We start from the raw sequence: 27594 nt of genomic DNA on the forward strand, positions 1-27594 counted from the left end.
GCCTGATTTTACATGACTTAAGTGTGTTGTATGAGAGACTGTAAATAATAAAAATGCTTTTATGGAAAGTATTATTTTGCTGCAGTCTTTTTTGTGTGGGTGGTAGAGGGACCATGATTCAAGATCCAACATTTATGATTTATGATAAGAAATCCATCATGCAGTTTGCGCAATGGAGAAACTGAAGACAAATTACAGATATTGCTGTTCAATGGCCATTACAATGAATTATATGATTAAACCCAATGATTCTCAAATAATGCCTAATAGGCATAGTCTAAAAGTGCAACTGTCTTACCTTATAACCCCAAATATAGTAACCCAAAATAGTATTGCACCTTTCAGGTGATGCTTCAGAATGACTGGGCCCCAAACAAATAATTTTATATTTTATACATATCATTATGTTTTATACATAACATTTAGACACATCTCCTCTCCGGTACGGCAGGTGGCGCTGGTTCCTTCAGTACTCGGGACATGGGGATCGGGAAACACACTTTCATCGTCACTTCCCGAAAACTACGTAAACAATCGGGGATCGGGGTTGTGACAAGCTGACAAAAACAGCTCCAGCGCCACACTAACATGACACAATTGGAGATGTTGAACGTGTTTCTCACGGACAGACTGACAGCGGCTGCCGAGGAGATCTTCAGGGCTGTGAAGAGCACCATAGCAGACTACCAGGGGGAGATCATCCGCTCCAAGGAGGAGAACGACCGTCTGAGGAGGCTCCTGAACGTGGCTGTCCAGCGCGTCTTACTGCAGCCAGGTAACTGAAGCCTCTCCTGTGATACGAGATCTGATTGGTCTAATTCGTGGTAATGGTTAGATGAAGTTGTATAGCTAAGCTAAGCTGTATCTTTTAGTTTGCCTGTATTTGACTCTGGGACTGATTCACACACTGATTCACTGTCACACTCACCTCTGTCTGTCCCAGGCCTGGGCTGCTACCTTTGTCTGACCCTGCTTTGTTTTACACAATAGATTCTGATGCTTTTTTTAGGGGGGTGATGATTCCGATGTTTTTGCTTTTCTTCCCTTCCTCTCTAGACCACCGGGCAACAACCCACAACCACAACCACCTCCACACTGAAGATGTCCTCCACCTCTCCCCTGAGCAGCACCAGTCTGAGCAGGAGGAGTGGAGCCCCGGTGGTCTGGGGGGCCAGGCCCAGGAGAAACCAGGGCCCCCGCAGGTGAAGGAGGAGGAACTGGAGCTGAGGACCAGTCCAGAAGAAGAGCAGATTCAGAGGCTCGATACGTCTGATACGACAATCGAGTCTGTGTTTATAACTCCGTCGCATGGGAAAAGTGACTGTGATCAGGAGGAAGACCCTCTGCTGGAACACCTTTACCAAACCCACCTGGTGAACAACACTGAGAGGGATCCTCTTGTCCTTAGAATCATATCCAAGGAGATTAAAACAGAGAATGACGGAGAGGCCGCCGCCCACTGCACAGCTGAGCCAATCAGCAACATACAGACCTCCTTCGCGGCGCATTCAGACGCTCATACAGCTCAGAGGGACAACCACGTGGACACTATAGATGTCAATGGGGTGATGGGAAAGGGACAATACTCAGGGTCTGAGGCACCCCAGTCAAATGTAGGGCAAAGTCTACTACCCAAACTACCCAGTGGAAGTGAAGCAAACTCAATGCCGCCTCAACAGGAAGTGTCCTATGAAACCCCAGGTGGGCCGAGGGTGTATTGTTGTAAAGACTGCGGGAAGTGCTTCAGTTTCTCGTGCCAGTTAGAGGTCCACATGCGATGGCACACCAAGGAGAGGCCGTTCAGCTGCGCGGTGTGCAGGAAAGGCTTCACCACCACCAGCATGCTGCGGAGGCACCACCGCATACACACCGGGGAGAAACCGTTCCGCTGTCACGTCTGCGGGAAGTGCTTCAACCAGTCGGCTCACCTCAACACCCACTTCAGGCTTCACCCAGGGGAGAAGCCGTACCGATGGAAGCCGGCGCCCTACTCGAAACGTTAAACAGAAATACATGCTGTTTTGAAATGAACTTGTGAAGATGGTTTAGGAGTGAAGTCTGATGTATGGGCCTGATTGGATGGGTGTTTTCTGTGATTTATAAAATACATGTCATAAGTACTACAATGGCAAGGCAAGTTTATTTGTATAGCACATTTCATACAACAGGGGCAATTCAAAGTGCTTTACACACATTATTAAAATTTAGCAAGAGGAGCATTATGTGGATAATGTTCTGTAGTCAACTGTTCCTCTCCTAGGCATACGGTTGTATTGTTGCATGCCGCGCGTGGACTAGTGCATTGTTCTTTTGCAATTCACACCACAATATATACACACTACTACAATACGTGAGCTCAGACAGGCTGCAACATCGACCCACATTACCGTATGATATTTGCCCCTTAATACCCTTGAACTATTTCTGACCTGAATATCCCCATTATCTGGGTCTTTTGTGTGTGACGATTTTGTCTAAAAAAATGTGTTAACTGTTTTAAATAAAGGATCTAATCGTATGTTTTATTATGTGTCCAATTACCATCAGCAAGAGGTTCACTGCACAGCTGTATGGTTACAACTCATGAATTATATCTATTAAAGCAAAATACAAATTCACAGCTGGTAGAGATGGAGTTACAAAGAAAAGGAACACTTTGTGACATGGTGGGTCGCCTCCAGTCCACATGGTGTCAGTAGAGTGCTTTTGTCTACTGTGCTCAGCCGTGACAGAACACTCACAACAACAAACATGCCAACAGTCCAGGGGGGTATTCCATCAGCGTTGCTAAAGGAAAATCCAGGCTTATTTTGATAAGTCTCACAAGTCTTTTTGGAGAGAGGCAAGTATTGAAGTACTATATACTATACTCTTTTCCATATTACTTGTTCTTTCTTTCTTTTGAGGAGTGGAGACCCAGTCTGGGGCGTCTGCACCTAGAGCCCACACAGGTGGAGGAGAGTCCAGGACAAGTGACTCTGATGACGGGAGAAACGACACATCTCAGCCCTCCCAACGTATCCACATCCAACCTGTCAAGGTCCAAGAGATGGACACTCCCTGTCAGCAGAACGACCACGCTTTGGGGGAAACCGATCACTGGTGTGTGTTATACATTTGGAATGACCTGGTTCTCTGCATTAATTGGTCCTAAAATGTGATCTAATCTTCATCTAAGTCTAGTAACACAATGTGCTTAAGCTAATAACACACAAACAATTATAATCTTTCATAGTCTTTATTGAACATTCACAGTGCTCGTGGAAAAAGTAAGTGAACCCTTGGATTTAATAACAGGTTTTCCTCCTTTGGCAGTAATAACCTCAAGCAAGTGCTTCTGGTAGCTGCAGAGCAGACCTGCACCACGTTCAGGAGGAATCTTGGACCATTCTTCCTTACAGAACTTCTTTAGCTCAGCCATATTCTTAAAATGTCTGGTGTAAACGGCTCTCTTGAGGTCCTTCCACATCATCTCTATTGGGTTACTGGGTCTAGGCTCTGACTGGGCCACTCCAAAGGGCAGATTTTCTTTTTTTGAAGCCATTCTGTAGTAGACAGTTACCTCGATGTTTAGGGTCCTTGTCCTGCTTCTACTGAGCTTCAGCTGGCAGACAGACACACTGACGTTATCCTGTAGGATACCGGGAGAAACATGGGAATGCAGTTTGCAGCTTGATGCAAATCAACAATGCTTGATCGTAGGTCTTCTGAGATGTCTTTTCTGTGAAGCATGGCTCACATCAGCAGATGCTGCTTGTGAATAGTCAACTCCAAATGTTTGAGTGGTTTTTTTATAAGTCAAAGTATCTCTAACCCCTCACCTCCAATCTCGTTTCATTGATTGGACTCCAGGTTTTGCTAACCCTGTCTCCAATTAGCTTTTGTAGAAGTCTTCAGCCTAGGCGGGGTTCACATACTGTTTCCAACCTACACTGTGAATGTTTGAATGATGTATTCAATATGGGACAAGAACAATACAATAATGTGTGTGTTATTAGTTAAACCACATTGTGTTTGTTCATTATTGTAACTTGAAGATGAAGATCGGACCATATTTTAAGACAAATGTATACATAAATGCAGGTAATTCCAAAGGGTTCACTTACTTTCTCTTGCCACTGTAAATGGCAGAGGTCTGGGAGTTCAAGCAGTTTAAAATGTCCTTATGTTTGGCCTTCAAATGCGCTTTTAGTTGACGCCTCTGTGTGAACTCTCTTCTCTCCCCAGTGTGACTTCACATGTGGATCCCTAAATGTGCTTTAGTGTTGAAGCCTTCCAGACAGAGCCTCGTGCTGCCTCCCCCCAGAGTGAGGCCTTAGATGTACTGTCAACTTTGTTGCTTGAGTGAAACATTTTCCACAGACACGGCAGCAGACTGTTCTCTCTCCTCTGTGACATCGCTCATGTCTTATTAAGCCATTTCCACATTTTTCAGTTGTTTTGGGAAAATCTTTGCACAGAAGTTGCACTCGAGTGACTGATTTATCCTATTATGTGACGGTAATAGTGACTACGCCGTTCCACACTCAAAAAAGGGTTCCTCTTCACTTGGCCACTCCCTGACATATAATCTCTCTCTGTCATCCACAACTTGGGTTTGGTGATGCGAGGGCTGGGTAGGTTCCTCATCACAATCATTTTCCCGACAGGAAGATTTTGTTTCTGTAGTATAAAACTTGGGAACGCTCTTCCTCCTGATAGGCCCCCAAGATCCTGTTCCCCTTTGATCTGTGAGAGTTCTTCTGTCTCCTGCTGCTTGGAGCGGAAATCTTTGCTGGTCTTGGGAAAGAGAGAGAAAGAATGAAAGTAATATGAAAAGTATTCTGCTCTGAGATCGATGTTCAAGGTAACCAAGGTAACCAGTGATGGTGGATAGATTTACACCTGCTCCATGTCACGTCATCACCGGTTTGAGGTCCGAGGACCACGCCCAAATCTCTACGTAGACGTTGATTCTCCTCCTTTGAACTGAACACAGAAATACAAAATGTATCGAAAAATATAATTCAAAACCGACCCTTAGCATGGGGAAGAACTAACTATGGATCAAGCAAGTATATGTCTTTTACAACATACTCGATATAGAGTATATATAGATACACAGTCAATAGTTGCAGTCACATACAGTGTCTGTAGGACAGCCTAGCTGAAGTGTTGGAACAGGATGTCATCTGTAGATCACACGCTGGGCCAGTGGACTCCTCTGGGCAGCCCCCTACTTCCATGGTCTCATTCTCACTCTCATCATAGTCTTTCATGTCACTGCCATACAGAATGTATCCAGTATCATACAGAATGTATCCAGTATCATACAGAATGTATCCAGTATCAAGGAGAGAAAGACATCTTGAGCCACAATGGATGCTAACAACATGATCTCATGTAGGAGTAAAAGGAAAACAAGGGTGTTTTGTCAAAATCATTTTATTAAAAAAAATTGTCATGTCATAGAGGCAGGAATATTCTCATATCCAGTTTAAATACAATCTAAAATTAATCTTTTTTATATATATATATTCATAATACTGGGGGTGGACTAAACATTTAAAATGTTTGTATATCTGGTAACAATCCTATGACCAAGCAGCAATTAGCATGCCAGCTAAGAGAAGCATGGTGGAGGCGAAAGTTTGTATACAAATACACACAGCACAAACACATATAACCATATACATATTTGTGAACACATTTGTCCGGTATCAGGTCATCTTAAATAGTGTAAATCTAACTCTTTAGAAGGACGAGGACAACATGTCTTGGTCACACTTTATTGGTCATCTCCTTTTGGCCTCTCAGAAAACACACTGTCCAAACCCTTTTCCCCATAAATACAACAAAAAGTACTTTTTTTGACCATAATCCTTAGCAACTGTTGCGGTCTTTTGACCATAATCCTTAGCAACTGTCGCGTTCCGTCTTTCTCTCAGGAGTGTTTTCAGCTTGAGTCCTCCAGGCCGCCGTTGCAGAGCCGTACCATGATGCTTTGCAGACTGGGCTCTACGATGCCGAGCAGAGGCCTCTGGGAAGGGTCTCCGTTCCAGCAGGCCTCCATCAGCTGCCAGCATTCCTCATCGAAGCTGGCGACTCTCTCCGGCCTGGCGCCTGGAAAACAACAAACATGGACTCCAATGAGAAACAACATGGACTCCAATGAGAAACAACATGGACCCCAATGAGAAACAACACGGACGCCAATGAGAAACAACACGGACGCCAATGAGAAACAACACGGACGCCAATGAGAAACAACATGGACTCCAATGAGAAACAACATGGACCCCAATGAGAAACAACATGGACCCCAATGAGAAACAACATGGACCCCGATGAGAAACAACATGGACCCCAATGAGAAACAACATGGACCCCGATGAGAAACAACATGGACCCCAATGAGAAACAACATGGACCCCGATGAGAAACAACATGGACCCCAATGAGAAACAACATGGACCCCAATGAGAAACAACACGGACGCCAATGAGAAACAACATGGACTCCAATGAGAAACAACATGGACCCCAATGAGAAACAACATGGACGCCAATGAGAAACAACATGGACTCCAATGAGAAACAACATGGACTCCAATGAGAAACAACACGGACCCCAATGAGAAACAACACGGACGCCAATGAGAAACAACATGGACGCCAATGAGCCTGAGGCGACTTTACAGCCCGACTCACCAACACTTTAACACAGGCCAGGCACGCACTGACAACACACACATTTCCACCAATGTTCCACCAAGATTTAAATAAAGACAATTATTATTATTATTTATTTATCTTTTAAACAAACAGTTTTTCATGATTATGGGTTAGGGTTATGGTCTTTACTGCACCTTTTTTAACATTGTTCCACAGCTGGTCTTTGCTGGAGCATTTCTCAAAGGCTTCTGGGAGTTTGACCGAGCCGGTGCAGAGGTACCAGAAAAGGATTCCAAAGGCGTAAACGTCTACTGAGTTATCATACTTTCCTGTAGGGAGAGAGGGAGGGAGGTAGTGCATAGTGAGTATTAGTGTAGTTTTACACTAACGCCACATAATTGTACTGGGAAAACAGGCCTTCGGTGTACTAACGAACAAAATAGACGTCGCGCGGTGTGATGATAATCGACGTGTGCTTCGGAGAAGGAGGTGAGCTAGGAGAAACCCCCCGCCAGACAATGTAAAGGGGTTTGAGATCCTCTCAGGAGAGGTGGAGCACCCAGTGATGGTATGAGGTTGAGACGAGACTGGATGAATATCTGACCTGTGAACAGCTCAGGAGCCATGTGGATCGGGGTCCCTACAATGCTGCCGGACATCATGGCCTCTGGCTTACAGAACCCCAGGTCTGTGATCTTGGCCCGGTTCTGTTTGTCCAACTGGGGGGGAAGAGGAGGCAAGAGGAAATGCTTCAGTCACTCTAGTCTCACACAAAGTATAATCTAAGCTTTTACATAGACAATACAAGGTAAGTACATTTGTCCTTTTCAACCTTCAAAAAGGTACATTTGGTTTTATTACTTGAAAACTATACTGCTGCAAGCAAAAGGACAAAAAAACAGAACATTGAGAAGGCCAAACAAAGATCGGTATCTTTGAGTCTAATGAGTAGATGACCTATGACCTCAGCTAGCCGTTAAAGTTAAGTTCAACTGAAATCACTGAATGATCAAATGATCTAACTATCTGATAATGATGGTTATGATTATCATAATGTGGTGAAACAAACCATTGAACACATTTCGAATTATGACAATACATCCTTGATATATGAGGAGTTTTCTAGCTCCACTCAAATGTCGTCTTGACTGTTTTGTAGAGTCTCTAATCTTTCTTCTGGTATCTTCACATCTGACCCAGTTTGACCTGTTCCATTCTCACCAGAACGTTCTTTAGCTTGATGTCTCGGTGCAGGAGACCCTGACTGTGCAGGAAGCGGATGCCTTCCACCACGTCCAGAGCAATCTGCAGTCTCTCTTTTTGTGATAATCCAGCCTGAGGGAGGGAGAGAGAGAGGGAGGGAGAAAGAGAGAGAGGGAGGGAGAGAAGACAGAGGGAGAATAAGGAAGATAAGGTCAGATAAGAATTGTTATCTGCTCCACTCATGTAACTGAATGTGCCAGATGACGACACCAGAGAAGCATGTCTGGGGTCAAAGGTCAAAGAGCAACACGCTGACAAGAAAACTTCGAGGTAAAGCAGAAAGTCCTCTGCTTTAGTTTTTCTTTCTTTTTTTGTTCTACGTTGATCTGCTGGACGTGTGCCCAGTTTGTTCTTGTTAAACGGTTATTGTTAAACCCTTCACATTGGCCTTTCCCCTTCATGTTAACTACTGAAGGTGTTACCTTGAGGCCTGTGTAGAGGTCTCGGTGCAACCTCTCCATGATGAGCAGCACGGCGATGCTGGAGCCTCCGCCGTACGTGTGGTCGATCACAGAGCCATGGAGGTCGACCAGGCGCTCGTGCTTAGGGAGGGACCTGGACCGCCACACACAGAAGCCACAGAGGACACAGACAAAGGGAGAGAGAGGGGGAAGAGGACTTTCTGTTAGCCCTGATGATGCCCGAAACACGTTTGTTTTAACAATAAAGAAAACGTTTGATCTAGGTCCACTGTCCTCAAAAAGTAGCAGAATGTCCTCATCACTTTCTTTTCACTTTTTAACATTACTGAGAAAGGCAAAATTCATATAATCTGCAAGTCATTGATAACAATAACACCTATGTTCTATGTTCTTTCGGAGCCAACAACTCAAGAACATAAATCAACAGAACTCTCACTAACGGCCCAGGCTGAGGCCCATGGTCCTGTTGAATTCAAGAGTTTTCTAATGTTTTCATAGTCCACCATAGCACAGACTTTCTATTTTCAGATTGTGTACAACGTTTGCAGGAAAAGTGCTACACAAATAAAAGTTATTATTATTATTATTATTATTACTATGTGAAACGGCCACAAGGGGGCAGACCGGCCACAGCTCTATACTGAGCACAGACACCCCCCCCCCCCCGCCCCTCCATCTCTTTGAGCAGCATTTCCAAGCTAGGAAGCACAACTGAATAACACAAACACATCATACTGTAAATGACCTGAGGTGAATCTACCGACATGCGCGTTGTTACCAGTTGCGCATTGGTACACAGCACCAGCCACTGACGCAGAACATGTTTATTAGACATGCGCTGACAGGTGAGAACAATGTGTTGAAGGTGTGCCGTTTTCACCAGGACAGGTTTGAGTCGTCACGTCCAATTACACAAAGTGGTGAACCTCCTTCCTTGTTACTTAAACCCGTTCGCTTAAATATGGACTTAATTTATTTTGTAGGTTAAACTTTTTGTCGACCATGTTGCTACCTCAGATTTGGGGGTAGTTATTAACATGATTGGGAATAAAGAAATGGTTCAAACTCCAAACCCCAGAGTATTATCTAAGTAGTATGTGACCCGTCTCTGAGGCGTGGTCGTAGAGGACATACCTGAGAGGCGGTTGGTGTTTAACCCTTCACGCTCCCAGGCTGCTGGGCCGGCTCACCTTGTGTAGTGAAACTCCAGAGCCAGGTCGTTCCAGTGCTTGTCGTCGGGCGGTACCACCGATTTCAGCGCGCAGGGGTAGCGGCCCCCCCAGCTGTCACACAGGTAGACTACTCCGTACTGGCCCCGGCCCAGCTCTCTCCCGAGCTTGGGTTTGCCTGTTGAGAGGACGAGACGTTGTTTCATTTTCCACATCGGTGACGTCTCCAGTGCCAATGTCACTCAACACCTGCTTTGTATACAATGTACATGGACAAACCAAGAGCTTATAATACATATAATACAGGAGATTCTGTTGCTGAAATATTAGTTGTTCACTAAGAACTGTTTGCACCTGGGGCGCTTGGTAGCGTAGCACACTTAAGCGTCAGCCATGTGATCTCAGGGTCTCCGGGTTCGAGTCCGGCCGTCTACCTATCCTGCATGTCATCCCTCCTCTCTCTCACCCATCCTCCCTGTCATCCCTCCTCTCTCTCTCACCCATCCTCCCTGTCAATCTCTACTGTCTCTATCCCAATAACACAGAAATGCCTTAAAAAAAAAACAGTTTGCATCCTCTGGGGTGAAGATGGATCTTCATCATACAGTGACAATGACCCAAAATATACTGCCATAGCAACTTTTTTTTTCAAGGGGAAAATGTGGAAAGTTCTTGCCTGGCCAAGTCAACCTTCAGATATAAATTCAAGATTTTAGACCTTGAAAAAAACAAAACAACAACTGAAGATGTCTGCAGTACAGGCCTGGCAGAGCATCACCAGAGAAGATACCCAGCGTCTGGAAAAAGGATTGTTGACCAAACAGTAAATATGAGTGTTTAAATTCAATATCATATGAATCTGTCACATTACTTTTAGTGGCCTGAAATAGGGGGACTATGTATACAAAGTGTAAAACCCTAACGATAATCGTACTTTAACTTCATTGTAATGGTTTGATTTCAAATCCAAACTTTTGGAGTATAGAGCCAAAACATATTTTTTTGTCTCATTAGATTAGATTAGATTCAACTTAAGTGTCATCGCAGAGTACAAGTACCAGACAAGGAATGAGTTGCGCGCCGAAATGGTGGACGCTGGAATAGGTGAAACCAGTTTGTGCGGCTAAGGGGTGGAACCGCCTAGAGTGTTATCATAGCTTCGGCTAGCAGTTTTACATTTACATTTGGCTGGCTGCACTACAAGCCTAGATCTACTCGTATTGGCAGAAAAATAGAATATTGCAGTGATGTTATCCGTTCCAAAGCTGGTTAAACCTTTATAATTACAATTATTATTGCAAATGTAGGTAGTTGTGATGCCATTTTTTTTAAATGTAGGAGTTAAGGTGGTCTGTAGGAGTTAAGGTGGTCTGTAGGAGTTAAGGTGGTCTGAGGGAGTTAAGGTGGTCTGTATGAGTTAAGGTGGTCTGAGGGAGTTAAGGTGGTGTGTATGAGTTAAGGTGGTGTGTATGAGTTAAGGTGGTGTGTATGAGTTAAGGTGGTGTGTATGAGTTAAGGTGGTGTGTATGAGTTAAGGTGGTGTGGGGGAGTTAAGGTGGTCTGTAGGAGTTAAGGTGGTCTGTATGAGTTAAGGTGGTCTGTAGGAGTTAGGGTGGTCTGTATGAGGGAACCCACCGTGCAGCAGGACGTCCCTGAGTGAGCGGCTCTCCAGGGACAGGCGGGCCAGGCGGGGGGCGTGGTCCTTCCTCACGCGCAGCCACAGGTCCTCCGTACGCTCCAGCCTCCCTGTGTGGCCCTCCTCCAGCTACACACACACACACGGATAAACACACACACACACACACACAGGCGCACATGCACGCACGCCACACACACCACACACACAGATTATCTTTATCATAGGTTAAGAACATCACATTCACACATAAAAGTACACAGCTCCTCAGTACTCTAAACAGACAATGCAAAGACAAATTCACTCAAACAAATTGAATCAATCAAAATCAAGTCATAAATTATTCAGACAAACATGAAAAAGGATGAAAAAGGTAATGTTTTACATAAACAGTGTTTGACGTAAACCTGACGTATGACCCTGTGCTGATTACAATACTTTCTTGGTCTCTGCCTGTTACTTTGAACATAGATCTCTGATGCATAAAGAGGGTCATTGACGATCATGTGAGGACAAGCGTCTGAGGAAGTTCACTATTGAGACCAAAGGGTCCAGGAAGAAAATCATGAGTGTGAAGATTATGTTTGTGGAATCTAGATGAAGGGCCCCCTGGTAGGGAAAATGTCATACAATGGTTAACTTTGAATCATTATTTCAACCTTGTTCAACCTTCTTTTTCTTTTTTTTAAAATGTGATGAACATCCCACGTTTCTTTTTCTTCCAAATCAACACAGAATGACCCTCATAGTAACCCCAAACCCCAAACCATGGTAGTTATAACTGAGCATAACGCACACAGCAGCTTGACAGTCCTAAGACTAGAGCCTAGAGAATTAGCATGAAGAGGAAAGGTGAAAAGGAGCTTAGAGCGACGAGGAATGCGAGGCTGAGAGCTAAATCAAATTCAGCTAACTCTTCAAAGTTTAGTCTGAAGAGCTAGCCGAGAGTGAGAGTTAGGAGGACGGGTTAGGGGACGCTTGATGGCGTAACGCACCGTCGACCAAGCGTCGACCATGCAACCACAGGGTTCCCGGTTAGTTCCCGGCGGACATATCCTGCATGTCATCCCTTCACTCTCTCTCACCCATCCTTCCTGTCAAAATCTCTACTGTCTCTATCGCAATAAAAAGAAAAATATGAGTGGGACTGCTCCACAAAAAAATAAAAAAATATTATATATATAATAAATATTTTATTTTTTATTATAAAAAAGGAGAACGGGTTAGTTTACCTGGCGCAGGGAGGCGGCAAAGGCATCATGGGAACTGTTGAGGCGCGTTCTGAACTGGGAGCAAATGCTCTTGGCTAGTTTGACAGCGCTGAGGCTCTCTATGGCGTCCTGAGCCACCTTCCTCTTCCACTCTGCCGTGATGGCGGGAGGGTTCACAAACGCTATCCTCTGAATGATCTAGAGGGGGGAGAGAGGGAAGTAGCATTGTTAAGTAGCAGATTACTCAAAATAGTGAAAATATCACCACTTATCCGTGATCAGACTTAGCTGAGGTGCTGGAGCTGAAGGGTATCAAGTAGAGTGGAAAAAAGTAGCATCAGCACACTCAAATCGGTGCAAAAAACATCGTTTATTGCGAGCTTTCGGTCATAGACCTTAAGATCGAAAGCTCGCAATAAACAACGTTGTTTTTTTGCACAGGTTTGAGTGTGCGGATGCTGCTTTTTTGCATTCTAAGTAGCAGGTGAAAAAATCAACGAATCAACATCAAAGACTGTTGTCCCCAACTTTCTCTTGTTGTAAATTAGCAACGCTTTAGTGATGACATTTTATTGCCACATTCCAAGAAAGAAACGGTTACCTGCTTGATCTGCTCCCAGACTAGCCGTGTAACAGAAGATCCGGAATGGAACGTCACCTCCACGTGATAGGCAGCGTTAAGGATCTGAGGCAGAGAAGAGGGAGGGATTCATAAGATATCATCGTAGACCTTTGAACAACTGTATCAGATATCAGATACTAGATAGTGCATCATATAGCTGTGTGCCTAACTATAATGTGAAAAACAATCTTCCTAAATCCTGATCCTGAATAGTCGTTAGGGATTGAGAAATCCTTAGTTTGTTCATCTCAAAGGTTTTTCAAATGCAACGATATTTGCGGAATCGAATGATTTCTTTGTGGGTTAGACAAAGATAGTAGATATGTGTATCGATCCATGCGTGTCTGGTGGTTGCACTGGTCAACATGTTTGGAGAGGTGTCCGGGTGGCGTCCTAACTATTCCCACCGTAGTTGGGTCAGACCACGCCAACTTCTGGAATATGTAGGGGTGTTTTTTTTCTTCTTTTTTCTCAAACACAAACACAATCACTGACACTAAGAATAGGCGCGCGTTCCAGGGCCCACAGGGCAATGAGAGCCGCGCCCGGCCGCTTGCGGCCGTGCCCGCGGCGAACATTGACCGTTGGCCCGCGGCACACTCAGCGCCGCCGAGTTGCATACAGAGATGGGTAACCTATATCTAATCGTGCACCCCGTGTTACGTCACAAGCTAAAATCCAATGGGGTTGGATTAAAATAGCCACGCAGTCCGCGAAAATGTATGCCGTTTCCATAGGGATGCAGCCTGCGGGGCGGAAGAACAAGATACAGAGAACACCCCTACATATTCCAGAAGTTGGCGTGGTCTACCCCAACTCGGGTGGGAATCGTTAGGACGCATCCGGGTGGCCCTCACCTGTTTCAGGTGGTTTGAGGTGACGTTGTGTACGGAGGAGGAGGAGTCCATGGTGGACTTCTCCAGGCTGTTGAGGCAGCGCTCCAGGGTCCCGACGAAGCTCTCCCTCAGGTAGTCCACGGAGCTGATCAGCTTGTTGGCCACCGCCTGGTTGAGACGCACCACGATCAGCTCCTGGATCTGCTGGATGCAAGACTTGATGTCCTTGGAGGTGAAAGGTTCTCCGTTGGTCACGATGATGCCTGTGTCGAGTCAGAGAAACGGATAGAGAGAGAAAGGGAGATTGTGTGTCAGGTTTAAGTGTAGATCCTAACACATTAGTGCTGTGAAATCTTAGCCAGTTGAGGCCCAGAGTAAAACGGTGCAGTCACTCTTAATGGGGATTCATTGGGGATCATTTGCACATTCCAATTTGGACACAGTAGAATTTTTAACGCTAAACCATTTTATGCATAATGGTGATTATTACTTTGTCACAATGTTAAGGCTCGTGTATCTGGTAGGTTTCCGTGTGCTTCCTCTGTTGTCTCCGTACAGCATTTGGTTTGGCACCGTGTCGCATTGACACCTGCTGCCGCGGCGGCTAACTGAATTGCGCCGGCCTGAACGTAAACAGTGGAGAGAGTGTTGTGCATTCTACGTCCAGTCAGTGGCCTGTCTGTGTGTGTGCCCTCCTCCCTCTGTCCCTCCTCTCAATAGCTTGCAAAGATATGCATCAGCTTGGCTCCAACGTAAATGCAATAGGAGCGGCTGCCACGGCAACGGGCTGAATGGGCTCTACTCTGGGAGCCACGAGATGGGAGCCGTGTCCTCTAATGGAGCGCCGTAATGACATAACAAGGGTAGGACATCCCCCTTCCCTTTGACATGGGACTGAGCTTCCACACAAGTCAGATACACGCACAGTAACGGCACATCAAAAAGAAGCTAAAGCCAACCGTCAACAACATTTTAAAAATAAAATAATTGAAAGAAAGAAAATGTGACTGTGGTATTGTTTTGTCCATAGTAAAACATGATTTATTCTCTCAGCGTAGTAGTCGACAATCGAGAAAGACAATGCCGTCACTATTCCAGATTGGCATGCGTCCAAGAATGCGAGGGCGACACTGTGGCGACTGTCGACTGCGGGTTGCGCTGACTGTGTCAAATATAACAAGCCGCAAAAACTGGTAAAGATAATTGGGTCCCTGTAAGTCTATCTAATTCTGATTAGCCTTAATATAAAGCATGTGCTGCAATACGGAATAGCGTTGTTGGGAAACCCCATTACATTACAAGCATGTAGTGTTCAAAATGTCACTACTCGACAAATACCATTTCAAACCTTTGAACGAATCATTCACACTAGCCTGAGCTAGTTTTCGGCCAAATCAATTAGTCATTAGTCGCAGAAAACTTTGGACTATTGTTCCCCTCCCGAGGGGCAGCTAAAGGTCAGACTAAGACCCCCCCGGGGTCATGTGATCTCCCAGAGCCGTTACGGCGGTGAGTTCATGGGTCGTTGCATTAGACATCTGGTGACCACTGTCCTCTAGTCTCTAGCCTTTTCCGAAACAGCTAATGCGGTCTCGGGAGAATTTTTTTATAATCTTGGGTCTATGATAACGACATCTTATGCATTCCCGGGAGCATATGTAATTTGTGGGAGGTGATCGGTGTCCTTTGGATGTCTCTAGAACAAAGAGACGGTACGCACACTGATTTGTTTGTTAGAATAATTGAAAAAGGAGTGAGTGTGGACTGTCCCCTTGTTCTATTGACTTGATCGCGTCTACGGCCCACCAACGTTACTCTGGCCAGGGGGGGGGCGTTCTCTCCTATCTGATGAACTCTGGGTGTGGGTATATCTTGTGGGTCAACACATTTAACTAAATGTAAAGACAGACAGTAGATTTACAGCACGATAGTGTTCTGTACTGTTTTCTCTGTAGCCTTACAGGGGAGTCTAGAAGCATTTTCAGATTTGATGAAAACATTCATGGTGAGTGCAGTGCCTAGATGAATACAGTGGCATGTCAATGCCATTTCAGATATATAGCTAACAACACTGAAGGTTAGAAATTAACACTTCTAGTGAAAGTAGAATAACACAATTTAGTGTTAAAAAAACCTAGACTTTCAGGTGCCGTAAAACAACATCCTGAGTTCTGACCTGTGAACTCCAGGTTGGCCGCGTCCTCCAGCAGCTGGTCCTTCATGCTGCCCAGCGTCTCCACGATCATCTCCTTCATCTCCTCCTGCTTGCGGTTGGCGATGGCCATGAGGGAGGTGAACAGCTCCCCCTCCTTCTCCCGCGTGTACTCCAGCCGGCGCGGCGTGATCTGCAGGTCCCTCTGCATGTCGAAGGCCTGCATCCAGGGAGAGGAGAAGCAATTACGGTGTGTGTGTGTGTGTGCGTGTGTGAGTGTGTGTGTGTGTGTGTGTGTGTGGGTGTGTGTGTGTGTACGGGACAGTGGGACTGTGTGTGCGTGTGTACGGGACTGTGTGTGTGTGTGTGTGTGTGTGTGTGTGTGTGTGTGTGTGTGTGTGTGTGTGCGTGTGTGTGTGTGTGTGTACGGGACAGTGGACCCTGCTCAGTCATCGGTCGTTAGACTTCATGAGATCTCCGTTGCTTTGACACACTGTCATTTCCTTTAACGATCGCTGCTCATGCACCAGTGGCCCGCATTCTACTCTCAGAAGTTTCGCTACATTAAAATGAGAGATTTGATTACCTGTTCACACTCACCCCCGCAACCCCACCAAAGCACAGATGACAGTCTTCAACAGAAGTTCAATCACTCACTCGTTTAATCCATTTATTGCATGAAAATGGTCAGACATTATAGCTCGGCTTATCTGGATGGCTCCGCTCTTTAGATAGCTTAACAGACCCCACATAGGTGTATATACTGTACATACAGTACCAGTCAAAAGTTTGGACACACCTTCTCATTGAATGGTTTTTCTTTATTTATATATAATTTTTCTTCATTGTATTTATGGAATTATGTAGTTAACAAAAAAGTGTTAAACAAACCAGAATATATTTTATATTTTATATTCTTCAAAGTAGCCACCCTTTTGCTTATTAGTGGATTTCTCCCACGTATTCCAGAGAAGAGAATGCTGGGCGGTGTTCACAGTTTCCTTTCCCACACACACACACACACACACACACCAAGCTGACTGAGAGAATACCAAGAGTGTGCAAAGCTGTCATCAAAGCTAAAGGTGTCTACTTTGAAAAATCTTATTTAAAATATATAACATATTCTGCTTTGTTAACACTTTTTTGTTAACTACATAATTCCATATGTGTTCTTTCATAGTTTTGGCGTCTTCGGTATTAATCTACAATGCAGAAAATAATAACAATAGAGAAGAGAAGAGACGGTGTGTCCAAACGTTTGACTGGTACTGTCCAGAGCTACCTCTGGTGGTGTGTGTGTGACGACCACACTAAACTACCTCTCGTAACACAACCACACTAAACTACCTCTCATAACACAACCACGTAACAACTACTAGATGCTACGGAGGAGCGTTAGCTTGACTGCTACCAAGCCTCTGTCCCTGGAACATGTGACTGTGTTTGTGCATCCGTGTAAACGAGCTGTTCCCGTCACCCTCCGTTGCCTTGGAGCTCCCTGGCTGACCTCACGCTAGCTTCATCTGTCTAGGGCGGTAAAAAGCGCTCGGTTATGAGCTAATTCTTGTTTACTCTTATTTTATTATTTTATTTTATTTTTTCTGAGTGGGGAGGTCCCACTCATATTTTTCATTTTATTGGACAGATATAGTGAAGACAGACAGGAAAGTAAGGAGAAGAAGGGAGAGAGGGCATGTCAGCAGGGCATGGGCCGGATTCGAACCCATGCCGACATGGGTATACGTGTGCACTGTAGACCGCAGTGCTAGACCACTGGACCACCCCAGGCCACCGAGTTTACTTTTTAACTTAAGATGAAAGCATTTAACGTGAGCTATAAGCATTAGGTTACGTTTAGCAATACTACTAATACATTACATACTACAAAATGTATTGAATATAGAGAGACTGCACGCTGAAAGCTTTGCTTTGACCAGTGGACATTGAGAAATCTGACCAGTGGATTTCAGTGCTACTGGCCCAGGCAGAGAGTTAATGTTGGACTGTATTTATACTGTATTTTCAGTCTCTAATTCATGGAACTTTCATCAATACTGTCATTGGTGGTGGATGTAGCTGGATAACACCCTGACACACACGCAGATACAGACGCACTCTTTTCCTCTTCCTCTCCTAACACTGTACCTGGTTGATGAAGAGGTCCAGGCAGCGGCAGTGCACGCCGTTCAGCAGGTTGGCCGCCTCCACCTGTTGGTTGTGGAGCACCTGGCGGGCGAAGGGCACCAGGAGGCGGTGGAGCCTCTCGAAGGCCTCCCCCAGCACGCTCTGGGGCTTGGGGGCCGGGCCGGGGGTCTGGGAGGGGGCCCCGCAGGAGCAGTTCCCCGCCGGGCTGCTGAGGAAGCCCAGGGAGAGCAGCTGCTTGTGCAGGGGGCTCTTCTCCTTGTCCCGGTCCCTCTCGGCGCGGCGGGTCGTCCCCGGGTCCGGGGAGGCTTCCGGCAGGCCGCCGGCGGTGGTGGTGGCGGTGCGGACGAAGCAGATGGGGAAGGAGAGCATCTCTTTGACCTTCCGCAGCTCCGCCACCTGCTCGGGGCTCAGGGCGTCCTGGCTGAGGGCGTACAGGAGGATGGGCACCACGTTGCGCATGCAGTCGCCCAGGGCCTCCTCGATGGGCTGGACGCTGGGGCACGGGACCACGATGATCTTTGACTCCTGACCGCAAAAGGAACCATGAAGAACAGTGTCAGACAGTGTCGCGTCAACTCAACTTGTTATGATAGTGACTGAAAACCCCCCCATACATCTACGAGCAAGTATTTCAATCTAATTTACGGCAGTAAGGAATGACTAATGAATTATGGCATTAATATATACTTTTTCCAGACTGATCTGAACAATAATTCTTGTGAGGAGCTTTCTGGCTTGAGCAAACAGACAGGGCATGGGATAACACCCTTCACAAACACAAGCTGCCAGGCCGTACCGGCGATACATGTGGTCACAGGGACTGACTGACGTACATTAATGAGATGTCTTGACCATGACCTTGTGGTCATGACCTTGTGGTCATGGGAAAGGGGTATATAGCCTAGGAGGGTTAAAGGAACACTGCACAAGAGTCAATGTTTTCACTCAACTTTTGATTCATTACGGCTAACAGAAATAAAAACGAGAGAGAGCGTGAGAGGGAATGGGAAAGAGAAATGGAGAGAATGGGGCAAAAGAGAGAGAGAAATGACTAACACAGGCCACACAAAGGAGACAGTCAGTCCTGTCTCCAAGAAACAAGGGCTGAGGCCCGCCGAGCAGTCTCTTTGGAACAAAGATCGCCTGCAAACATTTGTTCACAACCCATCAAAATAAATAGAATGTTTTTTTTTCTAAGGTTGAACTGCCATAAAGTGGTCAATTTCCAAATTTAGATCCACTAAACCAACCAGAAAATAGGCCTTTCGACCACAATCTGAATGGGATCAACTGTTTTGTATAAGACAATTTACACACAAACATAAAACGGGACTAGCTGCCGAACGTTGTAACTCATGAATGTTTTTGTCACTTCACACGGCACGGTTTAATAATAGAATACTTTGAGAGTACACGCTAAAGATGTCTCGACCCGTTGTTGAAAGTAAGCAAGATGTCCTATTCGATTCTGTGGCGGACGGGGCCTGCGAGCTATGTCGCTCAGAGGCATCTTAGAAATGTGCCCGTAGGGTTAGCAGCACCATCCCTGTCCTCTGTGTCACTGTGTGCCTGAGCTGAGGAGCGAGGGGCAGAGAGCCTCAGGGGAGGGAGAGGGAGGAGGGTAATTAGCAAGTTAGCGCTTTCATCTCCTGGCCTCCAGAAACGGGGTGCACTGTGATTAAGCCACAGCTGTGTGAATGTCACACCGGTACGAGAGGTTCTCTCTCCGTTTACCCCTCCTCAGTAAACAACCGCCTGGGTGCATCTCTCTGGAACACTGCCTCCATCGCTGGACACCCAGCCTGGCAGGGGGGGGGCTCTGTTTAGATGTTGCTCTCTCTGGCATGTTTGCACGGTCATTGTCAGCTGTCATCTAAATTGTTTTTGAAGCTGAACAAACAATAAGACGGACACAGGCCGCGGGGAGGGGGAGGGCCTCTACTTCCAGAGATGTATTTTGACGGTGTGTGTGGTGATCATCATACAACAGCACCACCTAACCCACAGCTCTGCCACCTTCATGAGTACGCAGCATCCAGCTTTGCTAATTTAGAACAGAAGAGGGGAAAATAGCACAAAGGGAAAGCGTATCCAGACACACAACATCATCAGACCACGATGTGTGCTCTGCTACACAAAAAACTAAACAAAAACAATTCTGAAAAAGAATAATAACAGTGGCCTCTGGGGTGGATTCAGTCGTAACCATGGCAACTTCCGCATCACAGCAGAGGGTTCGTTCTTTTTTTTTTTCTTCTTCTGTGCTCTGGTCATGTGAATCGCACCAGACCAGGGCCATTACGTAAGGGGCGGGGGGGGGGCCCACAGAGCAGGGGGGGGGGGCAGGGCCTAGCTCCTCCAGGCCTGTGGCTTCCACGCCGACCAGCTAAGTGAGGCCTTGACTCAGAGGATTAACCGCTGCTTTTCCTTTCTCCTCGCCCCTGCATGTGACCGCGAGTGACCGAAATCCACACGGCCCCAGAGTGTCAGACGTCCCGCGGCTCCGCGCTGTCCGTATGACATCTACAATGTCGCTTACAGACGCCTCCGATGTTTTCGGACGTGGTGGTGTTTGTGACACTAGGAAACATTCGATTCCGACATTATGACTGACTGAATGTGCGAATGTCGCTTTGGATAACATATAATGTCATTTGCCGAGGAGCAGACAAAGAGAGCAGTAATAAACATGGGGAACAATCTGCTGTTCTGTTAGTAATCCGTGTGTCAGCTAAGCCATGTGTGAGAGTAATGTTCCTAGCCGAGGGAGAAAGATGAAAAACAAACCTGCACTGCTTGGTCCAATAACAGAGGAGAGCCCACACGCGCACGCGCACGCGCGCACACACACACACACACCCCTCAGTGGGACGCCGTTATAAACATTAACATTAAAGCACAAGTCAGCATTGAGACATACAACAAGACAGCATTGAGAGACACTGTTGTATCAATCAATGGTGCAATATCGATGGCCCGGTCAGTATTATTGACTATTTCTCCAACTACTTGTGTGTATAGAGATCTAGATCCAGTGACCCATCGAAATGGAAGAAAAGTCTGATTGTTTCAAAGGAACGTCCTCTGGTGACACCAACATGATGGTGTTTTTCCGCTAGCGTCCCACTCCAGTCTGTTCTGGGGTGTAGTTTCTGGTGTTGTTCTGGTTACGTTATGTTTTCACCATCCCTGCGTGACTGGGAGGACTTTGGGGAAAGCAGGGAGGAGCACAACTATCAACGTGTCAATCATTTTCACCGATTTTCTTCAGAAAATGTTATAGCCACATGACTTTGAAACTTGTTTAGATGTGTTCAATTAGCCAGCCATATGAGCCAGTCATATTTTCCATTAAACAAAACGGGTCCTTACCCACAGCTGAGCAAACCTAAGAGTGCATATAAATGCTTCTAAAAGTGACGCCAAACTTAAATATATATACTGTATATATAAATATATAGTTTTAAATATATATATTATATATATTGTGTTTTCATGTTTTTTTTTTGATAACCTATCTATATATCTATCCTCCTATGGAGCCTCCACCCCTCCTATGGAGCCCCCACCCCTCCTATGGAGCCCCCACCCATCCTATGAAGCCCCCACCCCCTCCTATGGAGCCTCCACCCCTCCTATGAAGCCCCCACCCATCCTATGAAGCCCCCACCCCCTCCTATGGAGCCCCCACCCCTCCTATGGAGCCCCCACCCATCCTATGAAGCCCCCACCCCCTCCTATGGAGCCTCCACCCCTCCTATGGAGCCCCCACCCCCTCCTATGGAGCCCCCACCCCTCCTATGAAGCCCCCACCCCTCCTATGGAGCCCCCACCCCTCCTATGGAGCCCCCACCCCTTCCTACGGAGCCCCCACCCCTCCTATGAAGCCCCCACCCCTCCTATGAAGCCCCCACCCCTCCTATGGAGCCCCCACCCCTTCCTATGGAGCCCCCACCCCTCCTATGGAGCCACCCCTGGACTGTGCCGGGAACCCTACCTGTAGCAGAGGGTGGTGCAGGGTGACCTCCAGCTCGGCCAGCCTGTGGGCGGGGTCCTCGCACTCCTCCTGGATCTCCAGGTCCTCCCGGGGCACCGTGTCCCAGCGGCCGCAGTGGGCCGCCAGCTGGTGCACCAGCTCGTACTGGCCGGGCAGCGCCAGGCTGAGGCGCGTCTGCCGCCCGTGGGTGAAGCACAGCTTCCGCCGCTTGCACACGCTGCCCTGGACGCCCTCGCAGGCCTCGCCCGCCTCGGGCCCCAGGGGCAGGAGGCGCTCCCCCAGGAGGCAGTTGAGCAGCTGGTAGCGGGCGGCGCAGTCCTGGCCCAGTACCAGGATGTAAGGGGCGCTGCCCACGCTGCTGCGCAGGAACTCCTCCTCGTGCCGGGGGAAGGAGATGCAGCTGAGCTGGCCTAGGAGCACGGGGGGGGGGGGGGGGGGTAAGAGGGGAGACAAGTTAGATGTTGTTTGTTAAATGGACTGACTTTGATAGCGCCTTATTCCAAAGCGCTTTACGACGGCCTCTCATTCACCTATTCACACACACATTCACGCACCGATGGCGGCAAGCTACCGTGCAAGGCGCCGGCCCGCTCGTTGGGAGCAATTTGGGGTTCGGTGTCTTGCCCAAGGACACCTCGACATGTGGCCGGCCGGGGGTTCCGAACCACCGATTCGCTGACCTTTGCGATCATTAGACGCCGGCTCTACCTCCTGCGCCACAGCTGTGGTTGTTGTGGTGGTGGTGGTGGTCAAACAACAACAACGTGTGCTCCCCGCCACTTCTTTGGTAAACAGCTGAGGGAGAGGACTGAGGGACAGGACTGAGGGAGAGGACTGAGGGAGAGGACTGAGGGAGAGGACTGAGGGAGAGGACTGAGGGAGAGGGTGAGGGAGAGGACTGAGGGACCGGACTGGAATAATAACCACTCTCAGTTTGTATAGGCCGAGCTATGGATGCGAGGACTGACCACCCGTGAAGTACAGTTTTAACAACGTTTTTAAAGCTATACAGTGTTTGTTTACAATTGCATTGTCAACAAACAATCTTATGTTGTGGGTCCTGATGGGGTAAGACAGTCGAACTGATCATGAGGCATTTATGAAATGATATTCTTCGAGAATCGATGTAGCCTACTTTATATAATTAATTTAAGAGTCTTGGTATTGTTGATATAATAACTTTTATTATGATATACGAATTACAGATGGCCCCTTCATTGAATCTAAAAAGCATGTGTCCTTTATTTAGCTCCGTTATCTTGTGACCTATATCTCTAAGACTACTGATACAAACCGCAGGACCAGCTCGTCCTGGTTAATCACAGGAAGTGGTCACAATCCGCCACGATGCCGAGTCATGGTCCGGAGCAGTTATACAACGGACAAAGAACAGAGGCAGGCAGAGGTCTTACTCTGGCTCTCAATCCCCACGCCTTGTGTTTCTCTCTCTCTCTGTTAATCTGGTATTACCCTGCCTGGTGTTTGGCCTGCTCTCCAACCAGATTGCATACAACATCAACAACAACAAAATCAGCAACAATACCTGTTGTGGTAATTCCACGGTAACAGAACGTAGCTGGGATTGGATTGCCCAAACAAAAACCAGTTATAGTAAAGTTCAACATATCATACGTCTATGCACAAGGACTACTCCTAACAATTCCCAGTGATTTTTTTTTTTTTAAAGAATTAGGCTACTAAACTAAAGTAGACTTGGCAGTAGGCAGTAATCACTCAATGCTCGTCTCATTCACAGAACGGCATATGTTGCTTGCACTGTTTGATCGAGTCATAAAAAAAACACAGCGAATCACCGAATGTGCTTTTTTTTTGCCGAATAATTTCGACGGCCGAACTTTCAGTGCATCCCTAGTCAGTGCATCCCTAGTCAGTACATCCTTAGTCAGTGCATCCCTAGTCAGTGCATCCCTAGTCAGTACATCCCTAGTCAGTACATCCCTAGTCAGTACATCCCTAGTCAGTACATCCCTAGTCAGTACATCCCTAGTCAGTACATCCCTAGTCAATACATCTCTAGTCACTAGTCAGTACATCCCTAGTCACTAGTCAGTACATCTCAGTACATCCCTAGTCAGTACATCTCTAGTCAGTACATCCCTAGTCAGTACATCTCTAGTCAGTACATCTCTAGTCAGTACATCCCTAGTCAGTACATCTCTAGTCAGTACATCTCTAGTCAGTACATCCCTAGTCAGTACATCTCTAGTCAGTACATCCCTAGTCAGTACACTATGAACACTAACCCTAGTCAGTACACTATGATGAAGACAAATCCTTTGCTCTCCTTTTTGTAAAATTGTGCAACATGTAGGCTGTCATCATCATTAATGGAAATCCCCAATAAAATCCCCAATAAAACTAGTCAACAATGAAGTCTCTTTATTGGAGCATTAGATGAGAACGTTGATGCAGTGGTTTGTAACAACTACTGTACCTATGATCTCCCACAGTCTCCAGCTGCTCCTGTGGGACATTTTTGGCCATTTAGCAGACGCCTTATACCAAAGCCACTTACAATCAATACATTTGACTAAGTAAGTGAATCATCAATCCACCAGTCATAGCAGTAAAAGTAATCTAGCTCCGGCCAGCTGCCATTGGCAGTCGTTGTGCTAGAAGACGTTTTTTTTCAGTAAAAACTAGTATTTGGTAGGTCTTATCTATTCTTCTTACTTTTGTTAACTTTCATTATCCTCGTTCCTCATGAGGCAGAGAAATTTGAAAATATCCTACATTTACATATCTTACATTTACATTACAGTCTTGTGAGACTTCTCAGAATAAGCCTGGATTTTTCTTTAGCGACATTGATGGAATACCCCCCTGGAGACTGGGTAATTCTTTTTAAACTAACAGAAGACTAAACTAAGGGTTGATATTAGTTGCCCTGGGTCTATACTTGAATACTAATGGAGGTTTGATGTTTTTTCTAAACACCTTTAAAGTAGGCTTACTTTTTCTGGAAGATGTTTCCTTAGAAGCTTTTCCATATGTATTTACTAGTCATATGATTGACAGACCTTTTTCTGATCCACGTAATATAGAAAATAAAACATGTTTTTTCTTCAAATGGGGGTCGTGAATTTCCTAAGAAGTCAAATAAGGGTTAAGGTTAAATGAGACTATCAGAACATGACGCTGAGTGTCATGGGTAAGATACAGTTAGACTTGCCTTTCCCATGAAATGTCACATTAACCTTTACATTAAAATGAATTACATAGCCATTGATTCTTGCAGAATATAACTTAGAAATGCCCCATGACCTTAGTTTACCCATCAGAACCCAAAATATAAGCTTGTTTTGCTAAATTATTTGTAAACAATGCAGGCTAACTTTAAAAATGTTTTTAAAAACACTGCATAGCTTCAAAACAATCTGTTCCTTTTTTTTAGTCCTTGCATCCATAGCAGTCAATGGGCCGGTTTCACAGACAAGGCTTAAGCCTAGTCCTGGACTAAATCACACTTTCAGGGCCAGTTTCACAGACAAGGCTTAAGCCTAATCCTAGACTAAAAAGCATCTTCAATGGAGATTTTACATTGAAAGTGTGATTTAGTCCAGGACTAGGCTTAAGCCTTGTCTGTGAAACCGGCCCATATGTTTTGGAGTGCTTAGGCTACATTTCTCCAAGCTATTGTTTGAATCCCAGATTGCCCCTTTAAGATGAGACATCATCTCCACACAGCAGAGCAGAGAGCAGCCTAACTAGAGATGAGACGGGGCAGGTTGGGCTTGGCTGACAGACACACTGGCTGCACAAAACAACCCACTAGGTATAAAGGAACATAAGAATGACATCCTTTTAGACACGGGCACAGACACACAGGCACACACACACACACACACACACAGGCAGGCACAGGCAGACACACACACACACACACACACACACACACACACACTTCTGAACGCTAGGAAATTGTCATATAGCCTACTTGTCTCATCAAACCTCAACTGTGATTGCAGAGAGCAAGAAGGGATACCGGATGTCAGGTTTAGCCAACTTTATCTGTAAACCTATTCTGCAGTACGTTTCCCTTTTAGACACTGTTCCTGGGCAGGAATCTTAACATATTTGTTGCTCTTTCAGAGTTCACACTGTTGAGCAAGGCCCTCGTTTTAACTGGCCCTAATCTCTCCAAATCTAATCTCTCCTATTTCATACATTTTCTAGCAGAGATGTTGGCAACGTAGACAATGGAGATATTTTCTGTAGAGGGAAATCCATCGATAAAGCCATTGCTTTATTATTTTATTGGCCTAATAAAGTTCAAATATGTGTAAAGTTCAAATAAGCTGTTTATGCTATCTACGAGGACACAGGCTCCTTATGTGTTGGGTTGGCATCATTTGTGCAGATTCAGATTCAGATAACGTTTATCGCCATTATGCTTGACACATATAGGAATTTGTTTTGGCATTACAGTAGGTGCGTTTATGCTTTTTTCACATGTATACATGAACAATGCACAGGAGTAATTGGGGGCCCAAAGGTTATGGGATGTGTGCAGATATTGTTGTAGAGTGTCTCATGTTCAAAATCTGATATGCGGTCCATCAAAGTCTCTGTGGAATGACTGTCTGATGATGACCTTCTGCTGTAGACTGAAGACCCATCTCCTCAGGCTACATCTTAACTGTCTTTCTTCTTCTAGTACTACGACCGCCAATGGCCCCCTGGACAGAGCATAGATTACTTTCTCTTGCTATGACTGGAGGATAGATTATTCACTTACTTAGTCAAATGTATTTGTTGTAAGTCGCTTTGGATGAAGGCATCTGCTAAATGCCAAAAATGCAAATGTAGCCTAATCCATGTTTTTGGCCTGAAATGGTTATGGGGCTTTGTCACTCAATGGGGCCATGCAGCAAATCATTGAGGTGCAACATGATATGACCTCTGACCTATTATTATAATAAACCAGTTGTGCATAAAAGACATGTTTTAATCGAGGTCATACAATACTGTGTGTGGCATGTGGGAGTCTATTCCCAGATGCAGGGGGGGGGACACAGGGGTCAGGTGGGAGCAGGTTAGGGTTAGTTAGGGGTTGCAGGTGGACACAGGGGTCAGGTGGGAGCAGGTTAGGGTTAGGGTTGCAGGGGGACACAGGGAGCAGGTTAGGGTTAGTTAGGGGTTGCAGGTGGACACAGGGGTCAGGTGGGAGCAGGTTAGGGTTAGGGTTGCAGGGGGACACAGGGGTCAGGTTAGGGGTCAAGGTGGGGTCGCAGGTGTCTCAGTCTTACCTGCCTCCAGGGCCGCCCCCTCGGAGCTGGCAGCAGACGCACAGGCGTTACTGTAGTTCTGTCTGATCTCACGGAAGAACATGTTGGTCTCTTTCAGGTTCTTCTTCAGCTGGGTGGAGTGTTTGTTGTAGCTGTTGAAAATCCGGGTCAACTCCCGAGCCAAAGGAGTCACTTTCTGCACACTTCCACTTCCCTCCATGGCAGAGAGCAAAACC

At 46.1% G+C, this 27594-nt stretch overlaps 1 protein-coding gene across 1 annotated transcript; it reads right to left on the reverse strand.

Moving 5' to 3' along the window:
* Window positions 1–5724: 5724 nt before the first annotated feature.
* dstyk (dual serine/threonine and tyrosine protein kinase) lies at window positions 5725–27578 on the reverse strand (the record flags this gene model as incomplete). Its single annotated transcript, XM_080548175.1, has 14 exons — window positions 5725–6102; window positions 6848–6982; window positions 7258–7372; window positions 7875–7988; window positions 8339–8471; window positions 9529–9685; window positions 11143–11272; window positions 12376–12552; window positions 12956–13039; window positions 13834–14075; window positions 15989–16184; window positions 18113–18637; window positions 22110–22519; window positions 27380–27578. The coding sequence occupies 14 exons, from the start codon at window positions 27576–27578 to the stop codon at window positions 5936–5938; spliced, it is 2784 nt and encodes a 927-aa protein (XP_080404301.1). The 3' UTR covers window positions 5725–5935.
* Window positions 27579–27594: the final 16 nt, after the last annotated feature.

Source organism: Nansenia antarctica, assembly GCF_963989245.1.
Source record: "Nansenia antarctica genome assembly, chromosome: 18".
Lineage (NCBI taxonomy): Eukaryota > Metazoa > Chordata > Actinopteri > Argentiniformes > Microstomatidae > Nansenia > Nansenia antarctica.